We start from the raw sequence: 19,514 nt of genomic DNA, 5'->3' as shown, positions 1-19,514 counted from the left end.
GGGTTTAACATGTGCTAATTTTGACCAAAAAAAGAAAGAACCTTCAAAGTTTTCATATCCATCAGCTTGTGTTGAGAGTAATGTCTAATTAAAATACATTTCCAGGCAACATTAACCTTATTATCAAAACATGGTTGAATGAAATGACTTATATTAGATCTGGATTATTATAAGCTTTACTTATATACCAGTCTGACAGGCTGTTCTAAATCTGGCCTACATTGTTAATGGTTTGAAACTAATTTGCATAAGAGTAAGCGTGTGCTAGCTGATTGGTTTTGCTCTAAAAGGCGGCCACAAAGACTGGCGATGACGAATATGCAAACGAGGCCCGATCGGGCTTTTCAGCAGCTCTTAATGAGCTGCTTTCTCTACAGACTCCAGATGTCCATCTTTGTTTAGGACTTAGAAGAGATCTATGCTCATGGGCTGGTACATTAGTCCATTTGTAAAGTCCCTCTATATGAGCCAGGCGATTAATACAATCCATTTTGAATAATAAAACGAGGATGTAAAGGGAAAAATGTGAATACAGTTAGTATCCAGTAGCAGCTGAGGCAAGCATAAGTACATATTTATTTTGCATATAACATCGAAATATTACTGCCTGAAGAAACATCACCTTTATCCATTTCAGCTGTTAATGGCTTCCACTTTTTGTTTTTTTACTGAATATACAATTCCACACAGTCATAGACAGATTTCAGGAACTGGGGTCAGAATTGGGCCTTTGTGAGTTTATCAGTCTCAGAAATACAACAGCAATTCACGATCCGGCACACAAAGTTATTTCAAGACATTTGACATCTTAATCTCAGCTTTATCATTTTTGGTCTGTTTTGTTTGATTTATTTTAGTCTTGTCATCCACAGAACATCATTTGGAGATATAAATTTTCCCAACTGAAGGGTTCTTCAGATGATGGGAAGACAAGAGTAAAACTTTTATTTAAAAATTCAGAAAACCAACAGATAGAAATGAAGGTAAGTCTTGTGTTTGCAGGTCAGAATTGCTATTAGTGCCTTAAGACCTACAAAATAAAATAATATGTGCAGAAGAAATGTGTAAAGAGTTTGGTTATAAATGAAACAAAAAGTTGGTCATGTGGACCTTTTTTTATTTTTGTTTTACTGTGCAATACTGGTGAATCATCTCAGATCTACCATCCAGCTGACTCTCTCACTCTCACACTCTCTCACTCTCTCACTCTTGCTACTGTCAAGCAGTTCCTGACCACACAGCTGATATTATTTCACCTTCACATACTCTCCTTAAGCCTAAAATTGTTTAAAAAAAACATGGTTTCTTTTAATTTTGTCAGCTTGTGTTCTAGACAATTAAATAGTTGAATGTGTGCTTTATGGTAAAGTGCAAGCAGGGAAAAAAAATCTATGTTGGACAAGCCTAGCATGTATGGGCCATGGCCAGCATTACAGCCAAGCAACACTAAACCTGTGGCTGAAACAAGGCATTTATGATCATAACCTGCTGATGAAGCATATCACCATTTTCTTAAGAGATCTGTAAGGTTCAAGCACTAGTTATAGAGTTTTAAAGTTACATGGTTGCTGGCCCTGAGCAATAACAACCTAACACAAGACTTTATAGTATCCAAGTTTAAACCTCAGGTGCATTCAATTGAAGTAACGATTTAAAAAAAGGAATGTTTAGTTTCTGTGTTGATTATCTGATTTTGATGTCAATGACATTTGCTCATACTTTTTCCATTTCTAACTAATAATAAAGGTATTATGATTTTTGGTACCTCATTTTGTTTGATTGGTGTTTTGTCCATTCAATTAATTTTATTTAATTTTTTTCTTTTTTCTGTTAAAGCAAGAATACTTGCTTTACCAGAAATTTTGCACACATAAGTAATATGGGAATATTGTGTATAATTAAAATATTTACTACAATTTGATTACACTGCATTGTTACATTGTAATTGATTCTTGATTTCATATATGCAGTTGTATTTTTGAAGATATGCTGACTTTCTTCTTTTTCGATGATCTAATCAGGAACTGGAGTTTGCTAACCTGACAGCTGTTCTTCACTGTATCCACTCCTTCATTGCTGCCAAGGTGGCCTCAGTGGATCCACTCTTTGTCAACAATCAAAGCATTACGCGAAAGTACATGTACAACAGCTAGAAACACAAATGTTGTAAGGAACATGTACCATCCTGTCTGTGGTTTCATCTACTATTTTATGCACAATATCTATGAATATATCTAGTTCTTGGTATTTTTGTATGACTCTTCTAAACTAAATATTGAGAGAAAAAGAACTTTTGGATTAGATGATATTTTGACATGCACTGATCAATGGTTTGGTACTTGATTATTCAATCTTCACTGGTCTGCTTAAAAAATTATGTTGATTCATGTAGCAAAGCAAATGTTCACATTTACTACATGGCATTATGGGTTTGTAAATGCATGCATTGCATTCAACACTTTACAGACCATTACGGGTGAACCTCGTAAGAGGTTAATACTGTAATATAAACTTCTGTCCTTGTGTTTTTATCTAAAACTATTGACCGATAGATAATTATCCCTAAATCAGTGTACAGATTTAACTGTTAAAATCCCTATATTTTTTTCATGATTACAATCTCCATTATTATACTTTGATCTTGTTTTTATCAAACTGCTGCACAGTAACTGCAACAAAGCCTCAACTTCTATCAAGTTTAGCATGAAGTGAAAGTCACATAATTTTGTATTCGAAGTGTCCATTATTTTCACCTTTTCAATTTAAAATTCCTTGATGAGGACACATTTCGTAGATTTGTAGTATAGGCATTTGATTAAAATAGAAATTAGATCTCGTAAGGTCGCCAACTACGTTCATACAAAAGTTTTTTTCTCTTTCTAATCTATGATCAAATTGAAGGCCCATAATTTGCCACATTGTTCTTTATGGTGTTATTCAGTACCTTTCCAAATAAAGGAGCAGTTAATTAACTGTTGACAAAAAGGTGTATGATCTCTTTTGTGCTCGGATTTCTTTTGTGTCCGGAGAACTGATAAAACTTTTAGATGTTTAAAACTGACAGGTCTCTTTGTACTGTCTCTGCTCATTGTTCATTGCTATGCTGATAATTAGGGCAATTACAGACGATAAACAGTAATGTCCCATGCAACGTGAAATTAAAACTAGGCTACATTAATTGTTCTGCCTCTGAATTGCCTCTTGAACTGATTCAAAATTTCTGAGATATAATGTGCATCATTAAAAAAACAAATTCTGTGTAATTGATCCTATTTCTTAGATTTAAGTTGGCATTGCATGCTGGGAATAAAAGGATCATCTAAAGCATTTTAGTGTAAAGCAGATTCTTTACAGAGTGAATACTAAAGCAGCAGTACTTTAAGGAATTGAAGAAACTCCTGCAGACTACTAGGCAAAACTTGGAAGATTACTACAAAGTGAAATTTTTCTGAACAGAAAAAGGCTTAAATGAGATGTGTTAAAAAGAAAACTGCATTTTTCATTTGCATTTTAACCTCAAAAGAAATGACAAGACCATACTAGGTGGAGCACTTCAACACAAGTCCTTTACTGTTAAATTATGCACACACCTTCACACAGGAAACGCTTCTGACTAAAGAGCTTGCAATCCACTTTTCAGGCTTTATGTCATATGATGCACGCTTTGTGATGTTAAGGTGTACAAATGACAGCAGTGGCACTGGTGCAGAGTAACCATAGTTCCGGTTGCCTTTAACAACAGCTGAAAAAGGATGTAAATACTTGGATTTTAAAGGGAAATCTTGTCAAAGTTTTGGATGAATGGATTGATTTATGCATAGGTGAAAAATATCTTGAAAGAACCCATTACAAGTCAAAGTCTCTTATTCTTGTATTCAGCAAGCAATTGCTACTGTATATATCAGTCAAATCTCACTTAGGAATCCAATCAAATTCATGAGTGTAAAAAAAAAGACCAAGAATTCAGACATCATCTGCAGTGATCTTTTCGTTCTAGTATTATAGATATCCATGTGCAGCCAAAGGTTAATAAGTAACCAGACTATAGTGTTGACCTTGTCGATAAAAACCCCTCATCCCACCTCACTCTCAGTAAAATCCTTCAATATGCTTTTGTAAGCAAAGACTCCTTGGTATGAACGGCATCTAATTTTAAAAAGCATGTTGAGCAAAGTTTTGCTGACATTATAATAATATTAACTGGTAATATTTAACTAATTAACCTGGCCATACTTATCGAGCTTGGTCTAGCCTAGCATGGACTAATATTGATAACCTGAATTTGGTACTCATAGATTTAAGTTGCTTTTAAAATAAAAGTAACTTTTCCACATGCAAACACAACGTTAACCTAGTGGCAAATGTGACGTGCATGGCAGTGAAGTGTGTATACTGTACTTGTTAAGGCTTCTACCTACGTAAGCTGTACACTTGAAAAGCAACTGAAATGACTACAAAATCAAGTTGCTTTTGTGTGGAGTCAGCAGGGTATGACTATGTTCTGCTCAGGAGGAGAAAACTCTAAAACAGAGAGATGAGTGAGTACATACAGAGAGCAGGCTATCACACCAAGAGACATGCAGTAAGGAGAGCCTTATTTCTGCTTATTCATAACATGGATTGTGTAGTCAAATATTCTGTGTTAGATTTTCATTGATGTTGAATAGTTTAGTCTACATGTGATGCAAAAACTATTATAGCAGAAATTTTAATTTCAAGTTTAGGAATTAGGTTTACCTGTGTGAATTGTAAAAACAATAGTAGAACTTTAGCAATAATCATAACATGCAGTATGCTCCCAGACTTTTTATTTATTTGTTTGTTTATTTAAAATTTTAGTATAAGGTGGGTTTTTTTTGTTTTGTTTTAGCTCTCTACCAATGCTGAACTCTACACCCAGGCAGCTACTTTGCTGCATTTTGCTTTTATATATATCTGCAGAGATAACTTCATCTGAACGTAGGTCATGTTTTATTCACCTCTTTGTATATACCTAATTTGTTTATATTATACATCTCTGTTTATTTTACATATTAACACTGCAGCTTATATGCAACAGCAGCATCATAAATAATCACATGGGGTACAGAAAAGTTCTCTGTAACCTGCGTGATAAAAAGTGCTTGATGGTTATTGCTGAGATCATTATTCATCTTCAACCTGATGTATTATGGATTATTTGGGCTTTGCACATTCACATTCAATAAGAGATTGAGTTAAAAATAATCTAGAAGAAATTCCTACGGTTATTAGTTATATACACTGGAACAGGCAGGACAAATTATATGTTTGTATAAAAATATAAAATAAATAATAAATAATTTTTATAATAAATTATAAAAATTAAGAAGTATATGAAAACTGTGTTTGTTTATATATATATATATATATATATATATATATATATATATATATATATATATATATATACACATAAACACAGTTTTCATATACTTCTTAATTTTTGATAGTGGCTATTGTACAGTATACATTTAAAAGATTATATATATATATATATATATATATATATATATATATATATATATATATATATATATATATATATATACTTCCCGTGGGCTCACCACCTGCAGGAGGGACCGTAAGGGACGGTGCTGTGAGGATTTGGGCGGCAGTCGAAGGCGGGGGCCTGCTTGGACTGCTGCCCCCGCGACCCGAATTGCGGATAAGCGGGAAAAAATGAATGAAAGAATATATATATATATATATATATATATATATATATATATATATATATATATATATATATATATATATATATATATATATATATATATATATATATATATAAATACCTAAACAACTGAATATCAGATTATTTATGTATTATAACTAAATCATAATAAGTGAACTATTTCATTGTATGTAACTGGATTTGTATCTTCAGCATAAATCTTTGCATTTCTCAGAAAAACAACACAAGTCTGAAACTTTGCTACTATCCTCAATAAAAGAGAGTCTTCAGATGGTTGACAGTGCATTGCATCTGACAAGAAAAGGGTAAACAAACAGCGTGTTTTGAAGTAAATGCTTATTATAATTTGTGATTTATGAAATAAATTGATTTTTTTTTCTAAACAGCAGGAATCACTCCCAGCCATATTACATGCAGATGTTTGCTTTTTCCAGACAAGCAGCAGCAAGTTATGAAATATCAAATGCAGCAGAGGTCTTTCAAACCACTGTGTTATTATTAAAGAAAAAGGAAAGTAGGAGGCAAAAAAGATCTGTTTCTGTTTCAGGTAAGATTCTGTTTTAAGAATATATAAAATTATTTAATGTGTTTATGTTGTAGGCTAAATTCAGCTATTATAGGAGACATTTTGTACCTTAAGAATTTCTGTGCCTTATCCCATCACAATCCTATGATGATAATAAAGTCACTTATAATGCATCCAATATCAACTGACTTCTCCCTGTGTCACTGTCATTCCTAATCCTACTACTTTATGAAGAACAGTTGCTGCTGCTATTCCAACTGACCTGCTCTTTCCAATAAAGAGAACAAACTAGCTGGAGCTGTTGTTTTGGATTAGGACTAAAAATAATTAGGAAAGCAGATCTCCAAGTTGGTCATCATTATATTGAGATATATAGTATTTTGTTGCCATTATTTTTTTATTTTTTTTAATTCAGTGTTTAAATCACGTAAGTAAGGAAAAAAATATGACATGGCTGACTGGAACAGAAAAAAAATCAGTGATAGTGTGATGTGAGACAGCACAATGGGGAAAGGTTTCAATATTATAATGTCCTGAAGTGTCTAATTTCACAGCAATTTACCAGTGAATAAAATTTTCAATTTGTTAATAATGGACAGTTTATAATCACAGTTAATGTTATGCGAGACTAGATCCAGTTATTGCTTATAACAGCTATTCTTTAATCTTTTTAACTTGATTAGACAAAATGCAGTTTGTCAAGTTTCTCTAACTGGAGAATCCTCTAGCCTTAAGAATTACACATGGCAAAAAATCTACCGACTGCTGCAAAACATTGAAGATTCATTCTATAGATGTTAAGTCAATGTCTCCTTAATGGAAAGTTGACCAAATCAATAGTTAGATGATGTTGTTGTTGTTGTTTTTTTTAATAACCTCTAGTTTAAAAAAACATATTTCTTATTTCACTAATATTATGTGACATCTGCTATAGAAGCCCCTGTCAAAGAGCTGTTACTGTAAAAATGATAATGTATAAAAACAGTGCATATCATATTTGAATTATTGCCAAAACTATGTGTCAGACTCGTGTATAAGTGCAGCATAACATATTTATTGTACTAGCTTTATTTAGCAGAAGTGAAAGGTCAGATTTATGGAGTGTAACTTTAATTATTGAGCATACTAATGCATGTTGCTTAAATAAAAAAAGACCATTTACTCAAAAACAAATTGAATTTAAATGAGTTGATTAATTAACTCAATATTTTTAGAGCTTCTTTCCCTGGAGGAAGTGGAACTAATAGCAAATCTGTCTGGATGTCCTCCACCCCTACAGCCAGCCAGCTGTCCCATAGGAGGAGATTCAGAGAAATACCGCACCATCTCCGGAGTGTGCAATAACAGGTAGCTGGCTACACTCTTAATAATTCATCCATAACACACTTTACAATGCTCGTCTCTCAGGCTGTTTTGAAACCATATTAATCAGCCCTGTGCTTGCTCTCATGATAACCGGACCCTGGCATTTTGTTGAAGCAACAGGGCCAAGTTGATAAGATGAGCCATGACAGATAGGATAGGTCAGGGCTTGTGGAGCAGATAGAGGGTATTTTATTTGCAGCGTGAATGTGAGAGCAGCTATAGCAAAACACTAAGCAGCATGAGAATCACCCATTTCTGCACCAAATGTGTCCAGCTCACAGAGAAATGCTTGAAATCAATATTTAAAGCTGCTTCTTTGGTGTGTGGGATTACATAGTTCAGGCTTGGGTTCTCAATAATACAGAACACATTGTATGCATAAAATGTATGCATTGTATCATTATTTAAAAACTAGGTTTATTAGAGAAAATATGCCCCTTTCCCTTTTTCTTCACTTGAATAAAATTATCTATGAGAGTGCAAAGTGGTCCAGCTGTAATCACATACTTGTATGTATGATTATAATTATTATTTCTATACAAGCCCAAAATTAGGCCTCCAAATAGAATAATTACTCATCCCATCCTAGCAATGTGATTATACATAATTGCTGAAGTGGACTTCTACAAGTAAATATTAAATTGTTTTTACAAAAATAACTTTAAAGGGCCTTATGTATATATGGAATTGTATGTATGTTTTATGTCACTCCACAGCTATTTAAATAATACATGACTGATGGTGTCTCTCTTTGCAGCACAATATGCAAATACATTTTGTTTCTCCTCAAAACAATGTTGTGCATGATATGTCATGAAGCATTTCGAATGTAACATACAAATGCACTATGTTATTCAGAAATAAACCTCTTTGGGGAGCAGCCAACACGGTTTTGGCCAGATGGCTCCCAGCAGAGTACGAGGATGGAGAAAGCCAACCAAAAGGCTGGAACATTGGGCACCAGTACAGCGGCTTTCATCTTCCCCCTGTAAGCTAGACACACTCATGCTTACTTAATCATGAAAAAGAAACATGAAAAAGTTTATTAATATTTAAGAGTATTAAAATATTTACAAATATCACAAACAAATTTCAGCAAGACATTTATAAGAGCTGTTGATTAAACTGTAATTGTAAGCCTCAGCATTTCACTTTGCTTTACCTTGTTGTCACTGACACCAATTTATCAACACAAGCATTTTTACTCTTCTCTGGGTTTTCTGACACTTTATCCTTAAAGTTTCTACTCCAGCTGTTCTATCACTTTTGGCACCTGGCGTCTGCCATCAATTTTGTATAATGTGTCCCCCTGAGGAACACCCTGCAAACGAAAATTTAATATATCCCCGAAAATACATCCCACTGGGCCAATTGTATTACATCAGACAGATTAGGTAGTCAAAATACATACTCATGTCTTGATGGCTGTTAATTAGACATTTCTTAGATAGGGTGATCAAAAATAAAACAAAACAGAAATATTCAGAACAAGATTTGCTCAGAACCTGTTCAGAGAGATTAAGACTTGCCAAAAACTTGCTCTATATGTGGGTTTGTGAGATAAATTGTGCATGTTATGATTATAATAGATAAACGTGGGTGTATGTCTGAAATGGATGACTCAGGAAGTAAAAAACGTGCTGCATTTTTTATGTGATGTGAGATTGTGTTGTGATGTGAGATTAGGGAATTACAGTATATATATGTATATGGACTTTAATTAGAATAAAATCAAAACATTTAAGTTGAACGAGTATTAGGATTTCTTGATATCTGCTATGAAAGAATGCAACTGTCTTCTGTGATGTGCTTAAGAAACATTCAACTTTGATCACATACCAAGAAAGACTATTTCTCATATGAACCCAGTGAAAAGTGTTGTCTGATTGCACTTTTTATTGTTATTTGCATTATTTAGTTATTGGTTATTATTCATTTATTTTTTACAAAAGTAAAACCTAAAATAGGAGGGTTTTGCCTCAATCCTGTAGAATATAGTATTTAGGATTTAGGATTACACAAAATTCAATCTTCCTTACATTCATACATTTGAAGTGTTTCAGCCTTGGAAAAAAAAAAAAAAACTCTCACTGGCTTTTCTTCTTTTCTTGGTCTTCTCTTAACTTAATGGAAGTCTTAGTGTCCACATTAAAATGTATGAGACAGGAAGAATTATTTATTTAGATATGGGCAGAGGCCTGACAGCTGAACAGAGAGGCTAGAAAAACAACACAGAAAATTACTAAAGCATTTTTTGGTCTAGGAGCTGAGGGCATTAATCACATAAGTCTTGTCTGATTTAAACATCACATCAATCATATTTTAAGGTTCGAGAAGTCAGCAACAAAATTATGCAAATCTCCAGTCAGTACCGCTTAGATGAGGCGTATTCCCAGATGCTGGTGGACTGGGGTCAATATATGGTCCATGACATCTCCTTCACTCCTCAAAGCACAAGCAAAGCTGCCTTTTTGGAGGGACTCAACTGCTTACACACGTGTGGAAATTTCAATCCTTGCTTTCCGATTCAGGTAACAAGCACACACAAATGCCAGCAATCAGACAAGCAAAAAATGCCACAAGGTGGTTTAGCATCAATTTTCAAAATAAAGTGCAATGTATTTTGGAGCAATAGTTCTCAAAGTGGTCTGTGAATTATAATAATGACTATCAAATAATTTAGAAATAAAACTTAGGTCACATGGTTTTAATGTAATATATATAAATATCCTTATAAAAACAAAAAACAGTTAAATGAGCCTTATAATTTCAATGTTACAAAATGTAGAACAATGTTTATTGTCAATTTCAGCCTCCTACTGTAAGGTATGAATGTATATGCCACAGATCAGGGAAGGTCATTTGAGATGTGCTTAGTTAGAGTATAATCAGTATCTGTAAAAGGGGCCACAAATTAAAAAGTATATATCTCATTGATTGCTTTTTTATCTCTGTCAAACCACAAACACTGGTGAAAATTGCAAGCTGCTGGGGTGACTCTTTTTAGACAGGGATACATTTCAAACTCCTTTAGGGCAATGACCGCTCATAAAAATAGAGTGGGAAATTACAGAGCAGTCTTATTTGTAACTAATCTCAGTATCCCCAGCCAGAGGCAAGAGGGGAGCACTAAAGATACACCAAAAAGTAAAGTTTATTTGCATTCATGCTGACCTTGTGCACACACCAGACTTTATAACACAGATTTTATGATATTCTTCACGATAAATGATCAATAAGAAGCAAATAAAAAACACATTGCTGATACATATGGTCATGAAGGGCACAGTAGGATGTAAGTCTCCTGCTGGTCCCCAGCAACGGCCATCCAAATAGTGCAGAAAATACAATTTGTAAACCAATGGCACAGCTCAAAACAAATAATCAATCTACAGTATGCTAACACATTTTTAAAACGATGCCAGTGTGCAGAATACAAATAAAACTCATTGTACATCACTGATGTATTTCTCTGATCATGTGGAGATCAAAACCAAGCACATCCTCAGTGTGCTAGCCTACAGCACCGAGAACTGCCCTTGAGCAGCAGAGCTATTTTAAGAACTGTGCGCAAACTGTGTTCCAGAGAACGACTTCACAGCAAACTATAGAGTGAAAATGTAACGAATGTGACTGGCCAGTAATCTCTGACTGGAAATGACCCTTTGTCAGAAGTGTTGCCCTGAACCTCTAGGCTGGAGTTATGCTAAATTAGCTGTGAGTTGGGAGCTCATTTGCAGAAACCTCAGCTCTGAAACCAGAGAGGATTAAGCGTTTTAGAAGAATACAAAAAAAAGATTTAGTGAAAGCTGCATTTAAGGAGCTGATACTGTCAACACACAGTTTTACAGTGCTCTAAATTGGCACTAATAACACTGCTGTGTGGTGCTCATTGCATTTATTTATTTCTGGTCAAGCTACAGTACACCTGCATCTTATTATAACATTTGCAAGTATTTTATTTTTTTTTTTATTTAAATAGCAGATTAAAAATATTCAAATGGCATGCTTAAGAGCACAATCCCTTAGCTGCTTCATTTAACAAGTGCAGATATAAGGGATATTTTAATGGCAATTTAATTCACTTCAAAGGATGATGGAGAATTAGATAAAGCATTGTTTACATAGTTGAAGGGCTAGGATGGACAGATGTTTAGTGACAAGAAAATTAGACACTAAGAAGGTTTCTTTCAAAACATAATGTATTCTCTGTGTCCTTGTATTTATCTCTCTCTGTATGTGTGTGTGTGTGTGTGTGTGTGTGTGTGTGTGTGTGTGTGTGTGTGTGTGTGTGTGTGTGTGTGTGTGTGTATGTGTGTGTGTGTGTGTGTGCGCATCACAGATTCCTCTGCATGATAAACTATTTGGAAGTAAAAGCTGTCTCCCATTTTTCCGCTCTGCACCAGCATGCCTAAATGGCCCGACACACACTCTGCTCCCACAACAGATGCTGCAAAGACAGCAGATGAATTCAATCACTTCCTTCCTCGACGCATCTACTGTCTACGGACACGTTGTTGAATTAGAGAAAATGCTCAGGAACCTCTCAAGCTCTGAGGGCTTACTTGCAGTTAACAGTGAACACACTGATGCTGCAGGTCATGCTTACCTGCCGTTTGTCAATAACCCCACATCTCCATGCTTCCAAGAGCCAGGTACAGGCCCAAGAAACCGCCTGGAGTGTTTTCTGGCTGGAGATAGCAGGGTAAACGAGATTCTGCCTCTTATTGCTCTTCACACTCTCTGGGTGCGGGAGCACAATCGCATTGCCACACGACTGAAACAACTGAACACACACTGGAGCTCCAATACAATCTATCAAGAGAGCCGGAAAATTGTTGGAGCTTTGCATCAGGTATGAGAAATTTACAGCATTATCTTCCATTCATGTCAGAGAGGCAAACAGCTGGACTGGTGTTGAGAAATAGTTGATCATATCTGCATCGTGCTGTGGCAGGCAGAGGGAAACTCCCTGTTCGTATGGTTGAACTGGCAAATCTTACAATACATTAATTATAGCAGAAATCACCAACATTAATATCAATTTAACATTGATTGAGTAATAATTTAAGATAGGGGTGAAGTTTAAGCACTATTGCTCAGAACAAGAAAAGCCCTTGGGTGTAATTAAATCTAAATTATCTCACTGCTGAAGTTGAACAATGACTGCAATGAAACATGACTTCTCAAGTTAATTTATGTAAAATATATTCCATAAATTACTTATGCTTCACAAACTTGACCTCTAACTACTGATTACTAATGATGTAGGTCTGCATATTTGGGTCCTATTCTAAAAGTACATGCCTTAGCTTTACAGAAAAAGGCAAACGAATTCATCCATATGCCTGGTACATTGCACATATCACTCAAATGCTAATTACAGTAACAACACATTTTACAATATGGCATTAGAGTATGGCATCATGCATTCATTCCAAAACACTTGAAAGATACAGCTTGTTTACAGCTATAATATTGCACAAGCTGATAGATGAATGTAGTAAAAATCTCATTCTAGACAGTTGGCCAGCTTTATTGACAGCAGTTTGGGAGGAAAGTAGACCTAAAACTTTGGTTGTGCAGCTTTAAATCCTTCTCTAGAGATTTCAACAGTCCTCACATGCTCTGTAACCCATCCTGAGACTGCAATATTGCTGCTTCTCTGCTGCCAGTGTTCTCATTCTTTTATATGTATTATAACAGTACCCAGGAAAATTAACGACCGTATAATTAGCAAAATCATTTCCATAATGGATGCTGAAGCTATTTTTCCTTTCTAAATGCATTGTTCCATTTAGACCACTGCAGAATTTCTAATGATTCAGAGTGCAAACAGCAGGGGCAGCTGGTATAAATGGACTAGCAGGGCTAAGCCCTTTCCCTCTCTTTTAAAGATAAAAATCAGTTTAATGATCCGTTTTTGGCATCCACATCAGAGTATTTGCCATTACATCTTAAAGCATATTATTTCGGATCCTTTTTTGGACCCAAGCTTAACAGTACCACCAATGGTCATAAAAACACAAAGTGGCATTAGAAGCAAGACTGGGGCTGATTCTTTCTAGCCCATGCAACATACCAGTGAAAGTCGTGTAAGGTGATTACACAGAGTTTGGGATAACTGTATCGGCTCAGTTGCTAAAACAATCTTCATCAATGAAAAAGCACAAATTATATTAGACCTAATATCACGACCAACCTTCCATGGCAAACAGAACGATGGTTCACCACACGCAGAAGAGAATACATTTATGGATTAAAGGCTGTAAGCCACAAATCTAATGTCCTTTTGAGCAGTCTGTGCTGGATCGAAGAAATATTTCATTGCCTACAGAAGGATCTATAAGGTTGAATGCTGCTCATGCCTCTTAAATTAAAGTGGCAGAGAAAAAGACTCCTGAAGTGCTATGAGACAGAAGTAGATGAGATGCATCAAGCAGAGTGTGCACTGTTTTAACAAAGTCCCAGAAGTCCCAGAGGGACTGACTTCAGAAAAAAAAATGGTTTCCGGTCCCTGGTGGTGAGGTAGTTACATTATAGCTTAATGAACAGTAAGTTTCAATATACCCAACCCTGCTGCTAAAGAGACAGTGAAGGGAAACGCTTCAGGACAGACATAGTAGACTCCATTTAAACATCTGCAGGATTGTGGAGGTCAGCTTAGCTATTTGGTTTTTCTTTTTCTTTCTTTTTTTTAAGTAAACGTGCATAACGTGTGATAAGGCCAGATGAATTTCGTTGTGTGATGGCACAGGGGAAAGAAATACACAATCTTATCTAATCTCACACTTCAGCATGTCCCAAATTGCCATCTTATACACAGATTTCCAGTTGAGCACATACACAGCATCCTAGATAGCAAAGTATTATGATGAATTCAGTGAGCATACCCAGACCTGAACTACTCAAATGAATCACTATAAGGTCATCTGGAATTTTTGCATTTTTTTTTTATTTATCTCATGTCACTTGGAACACCTATACATTTTAAAACCCGGGAAGACTTAGGTCTTATCGATTAAAGTGTATTATCGCTTTTCCTCAACTTCTGCCAAAGTATACCTTAGATATGAATCTAAGGCTGTGTGCTCTCTCTTTACAGATCATCACCATGAGGGATTATATTCCAAAAATCATAGGAGAAAAAGCATTTGATCAAATCATTGGACCTTATGAGGGTTACGATGATACTATAAATCCTTCCATCTCCAATGTGTTTTCGACTGCTGCATTCCGCTTCGGTCATGCCACCATCTCGACACACATCAGGAGACTGAATGAGAGCTTCCAAGAGCATGAACATTTTCCTTCCTTAAAACTGCATCAAACATTTTTCAGTCCATGGAGAATAATCAGAGAAGGTACATATTTGTATTGTTTGCCGATTCTTCGACATTAGGGTTATCCCTGTCACTGGGATTTTTTTTTTATTCAAAAAACCAAATCTACTTCAAAGAAAAGTCAGAAAATAAAAAGTAGAAAGGCACTCTCTTCATTTATTATTATGTTGATTTAAACAAATAAAGTAGAAGACTGTATTTTTTTATATATTAATGTCAAATATTTATTGCTCACATGCTCATAAACAGCCAACCCTCAAGTCATAGTAGACTAATTAGAGGAAGTACTGTATGATGTGTCTCCACTCTGGAAAGTGACTCATGGATGTATTATCAGAAGAAGATATGTTTCTCACTTCCACATAGAAGGTATTTTCCTGACTACAGAAGTATTACAGTATATAACAGTGAGAACTCTGAAGGTTCTCCTATAGAGGTTGATAGAGGCCATTTGGAATGCAGTTTAATGAATATGGAAAGAATCGCAGTTTAATAATGAACAGACCTACTGAGCTCACAAAAACTTCCCTGGGCTACCATGCAAACTTTAGAGGTACAGTTCATGTGACATGATTCTGGAAATTTAAAACAGAAAATAAATGTAAATTATTAAGCTATGGGCTGGTCCCTGAAGTATTGATAAAACATAAAACAAATGTTTAAGTTTAACATTTATTGTTACTAATCTCAGTGGTGAAAAATACTTGTGTGAATGTGCTTCATTGGAATTATTATTTTACTTGAGGATTTTCATCCAAATTGAAAAAATGGCAGCCTGTTTCGCTATTTTGCTCATATTAAACACATACATAATTTATCCTGTTTTATAATGTGCTAGACTAGAACAGATTATATTGGCTAGGCAGCAAGTCGAAGTCTAGCAAAATATTGGTCATTTTATAAATTAAATCTATTTTCTTCTGATGATCAAACTGTGCAGTCTTAGACATACACAGGCATACAACCAGTCAAGACATTTGAAAACTTGACCAACTTTCCTTGAGAAATTATAATTTCTATAATAATCACTTAGTTTAGAATGACCGTACAGTCGGTGTGTTTTCAAATTTTGGGGGGAAATTAGAGGAAACCAGACATGGGGAGAACACAGAAAAATCAATAGCGACCTGAGGTCAGCTGGGACCCTGGAGCTGTGAGCTCCACTGCAATTACAGAGACTATAAAACAGTAAATAAAAAAATGCTGTTCCATTTGCTGGTTTAATAAATAAATAAATAAATAAATATATATATATATATATATATATATATATATATATATATATATATATATATATATATATATATATATATATATATATATACCTTTATATCTTATTATTAAAGTAATGTATTTAATTAGAAAGGGCATTAGTATTACAGGTGTTGGTGTGAAAGTATAATGGTGTGTTGGTGTGGAAGTATTTTACTTATATTTTGAGTAGATAAATATAAAACAGTTTAGGCTAATTTAGCTGAACATATATCTTGCTTATAACTGCATGTAAAATTTCAAGTATAAACTCTCTGACCAATTCCTCACTACAGGAGGCTTGGATCCAATATTGAGAGGTCTCATAAGCCAACCAGCTGCCACACAAAACCAACATCGTCTGATGAATGAGGAGCTGAGGGAGAAACTCATGGTGCTGACTATTCCAGAGGCACTCGATCTGGCAGCTCTAAACCTCCAAAGAGGACGAGATCATGGCCTGCCAGGTGACTGCACTTAAAAATGAAAGTATAAACGCTGTAAATTACAGTCGTATTGTTGTATTGTTAGATAAATGACAGTGACTGTACAGACATGCTACAAACAATACTTAAGGCCAAATATCCTACTTTTTAAATGCGTTTCAGGTTACAATGACTGGAGGGTGTTCTGTGGATATGACAGAGTACAAACTGAAGCAGATCTGAAGGATGTGATACATGACAATGCTTTGGTGGAAAAGATAATGGATCTGTATGGACATCCTGATAATATTGATGTGTGGCTGGCAGGTATGGTAGAGGATTTAGTGCCTGGTTCTAGGACAGGCCCTCTATTTACATGCTTGATCGGAAAACAGATGAAGATGCTTCGAGAAGGTGACAGGTAACTTGTTTAGTCCATTGTTGTTGTAACCAGTGAGTAGGTCAGTCTGGAAGCCTTGTCAAATCATCATGAGAAAATAAAAAACTCTTAAAAGTGTTGTCATAGATGAAGTTCCCTTTTTTACAGATCAATTCAAAAGAAAAAACATTTTATTTTTCTTTATGCAGCAAAATATAGAAATCTATCATTCAATTAAGACTTTAATAGAGAATTAGAAATTGCCTTTGGTAAAGTTGTCACAAAAATGATGTGATGGTCTAAGTCACAAACAGTCACACTGTATGTGTTTCAGGTTTTGGTGGGAAAAGCCAGATGTGTTTTCCCAGCAGCAGAGACAAGAGCTACAGAGACATTCACTGTCTCGAGTCTTATGTGACAACAGTGGGCTGACAGAGGTTCCCAATGATCCCTTCAGTATAGGAATGTATCCTGAACACTTTCTTCCATGCACAAGTATAACTTTAATGAAACTGGACGCATGGAGGGAGGATCCTGACAAAGGTGGTACATGTTAACTGAGAAATTAAATAGTACAAGAATTCTGAAAAAAAATCTGATGTATATACATGAGGAGATGGAAACAGGTATGAGGACTATTTTCTCAACAAAAGGTCAAAATAAACATTAGGATTTAAGCTTACAACCACCTCTATTAGATACATTGATTTAGGTCTGCAAAGCTAAGAGTGAGGTTTTAATATAATGCAACTATGGTTTATCAATACAGTACAAGTCATCACTTGTATTGTTCAGTGTTTGACTGAATGAAGGGTCAACTTATTGTTTAATAAAAACTAGTTAAATTTTTCTTAATGTACTCAAGTTTTAATGAAAGACAACCTTTTAGCTACAACTCTGTCATCTTGAGTCTGATATGCATAGCTTTCAGATTTCCAATATTTGAAAAAGGAATATTTCATTGTATATGTATAAAGGCCTGTACGAAGCTCAGCAATGTGTTTCAAGGCAAGTGTGAGATAAACACATGCATATTCATACATTGTTAAACTGGTTGTGCATTTTTTTTATACCCAGATCTTTATGACTGATTAGAGTATATATGATTATGATTAGAGCATATGATTGGTCCATTGTAGACTAAAGTAATCAAGTGTTTTGTCTACCTCAAAGTCTTTGTCCGCCTCTATTTTAGGAATATTTTCAATGTTTATTTGAAGTGCATATGTTAATGTTATTTCAAAAAGTTTTGACACAATAAAGATTGCCTCTATAGTCCAAAAATTACCAGCTGGGAAATAATTGTTCTGTAATACTTTGAAATGAGCCATAGCTACAGAACTAGTGAGTCTCTGATGATAATTATCTTCAATAGTAGTAGTCAATCACTTATGATTAGCTCTGATGTAAAAACAACATAGATAAAGTAACTAAACGTTTTCTTTGACTTAAAAGCAGAAAGTTGACAAAAATATTAAATTATAGTTTATATAGAAGTGGTTCATCTAACATTTTTTATATCTTGTATTGGCTCTGTGGATGCTTGAATTTTTAATGCTGTATTTGATATTGTTGTTTGTAATATATTGTCTATTTCTGCGTCAGTGAGTTGACTGTTATTGACATTTGTTGTCCTGAAGATTCCCTTATCCGTATAGCTATAATGTTAAACTAAAGAGGCGAACACCAAACATGTCCTAGATGATGGACTGCATTTGGCAGGAAAGAGATAACTGGGATAATTTAATTTTTTGTCTGAACTGTAGAGGATGACTTCAATCAGCAGTGTTAAAAATCTTGCCAGCTTTTAGGTGAGATAGAGAATGAGCAGTTAATTGCAAATCAACACACAGAGTGTTACTTTGTTTGGACTTTAAGCAGGTTTGTTAATCCTGAACACTGACTGAGCCAGAAACAATTATGAAACCAAGATGGAACTTTTGCTTAACAGCCCTGAAACAGAACAAAACCAAAAGCTGAAATGAAGCAAACTGAGGATTATACCAGCACCCATTCATGAATCCTAGCTTACCATGTGCCAAATATCATGATCAATAATATTTGTACACAATAATGGAAGGTTGTTGGAGGCTTTCTGGATGAACAAAGTCTAAAGCTTTCGAGTATGACCTTGACAAGTTCTATAATGCGTACACTAGATCGTTATTGAGCAGCTCGATTACAAACAGTTCCCAAGATTCTCAGTGTGCACTCTAAATGAGTTTTTCATGGGCTGGCAATCTTTTCAACTATGGAGTTCTGCCTGATGACAAATATTGATCCGTTAGAGAAATGTAGCTCTGCCAGAACAATGAACATATTTACACTTGTTGCACACAGAAATGAATTTTTATAATGAGTAAATAAACAGTTATCTGCAAATAGATTATAATTTAAAGCCTAGAGCACTATACAGGCATTTGCCTATGAAGCATTTGATTTATAAGATCGGAATCTCAGTTTAGTCTGTATTTTGTTTGTACAAGCTGCAGCACTTGTCATTCCCCTT

At 34.9% G+C, this 19,514-nt stretch overlaps 2 protein-coding genes across 6 annotated transcripts in view; both read left to right on the top strand.

Annotated features, from left to right (window-relative positions):
- sntg2 (syntrophin, gamma 2) overlaps positions 1–2,985 on the top strand; it is a 37,530-nt gene extending 34,545 nt beyond the window's left edge. For all 5 annotated transcript variants that reach the window (XM_083545564.1, XM_083545566.1, XM_083545565.1 and 2 more), the window contains 2 exons: positions 873–983; positions 2,022–2,985. In XM_083545564.1, the coding sequence (XP_083401690.1) occupies positions 873–983; positions 2,022–2,153 (243 nt within the window). In that variant the 3' untranslated portion in view covers positions 2,154–2,985. The remainder of the gene's footprint in view (positions 1–872; positions 984–2,021) is intronic.
- Positions 2,986–4,518: 1,533 nt separating this feature from the next.
- tpo (thyroid peroxidase) lies at positions 4,519–17,599 on the top strand. The gene is made up of 11 exons (XM_083545535.1): positions 4,519–4,959; positions 5,931–6,021; positions 6,106–6,263; positions 7,457–7,589; positions 8,466–8,595; positions 9,935–10,138; positions 11,950–12,462; positions 14,713–14,971; positions 16,498–16,668; positions 16,810–17,047; positions 17,340–17,599. Exons 1-11 carry the CDS (start codon positions 4,881–4,883, stop codon positions 17,560–17,562), a joined length of 2,199 nt encoding a protein of 732 aa, XP_083401661.1. The 5' UTR covers positions 4,519–4,880; the 3' UTR covers positions 17,563–17,599.
- Positions 17,600–19,514: the final 1,915 nt, after the last annotated feature.

This window comes from Silurus aristotelis (genome assembly GCF_946808225.1).
Source record: "Silurus aristotelis genome assembly, chromosome: 6".
NCBI classification, from domain to species: Eukaryota; Metazoa; Chordata; class Actinopteri; order Siluriformes; family Siluridae; genus Silurus; species Silurus aristotelis.
Note: the sequence above shows the minus strand (reverse complement) of the source record. Positions and strands in the feature narration are given on the sequence as shown.

Coding starts and splice junctions, on each gene's coding strand:
- tpo (XM_083545535.1), top strand. CDS start 4,881: ATGCTGAACTCTACACCCAGGCAGCTACTTTGCTGCATTTTGCTTTTA. Junction 6,022..6,105: donor TTGCATCTGACAAGAAAAGG/GTAAACAAACAG, acceptor TCTAAACAGCAG/GAATCACTCCCAGCCATATT. Junction 16,669..16,809: donor ACGAGATCATGGCCTGCCAG/GTGACTGCACTT, acceptor AATGCGTTTCAG/GTTACAATGACTGGAGGGTG.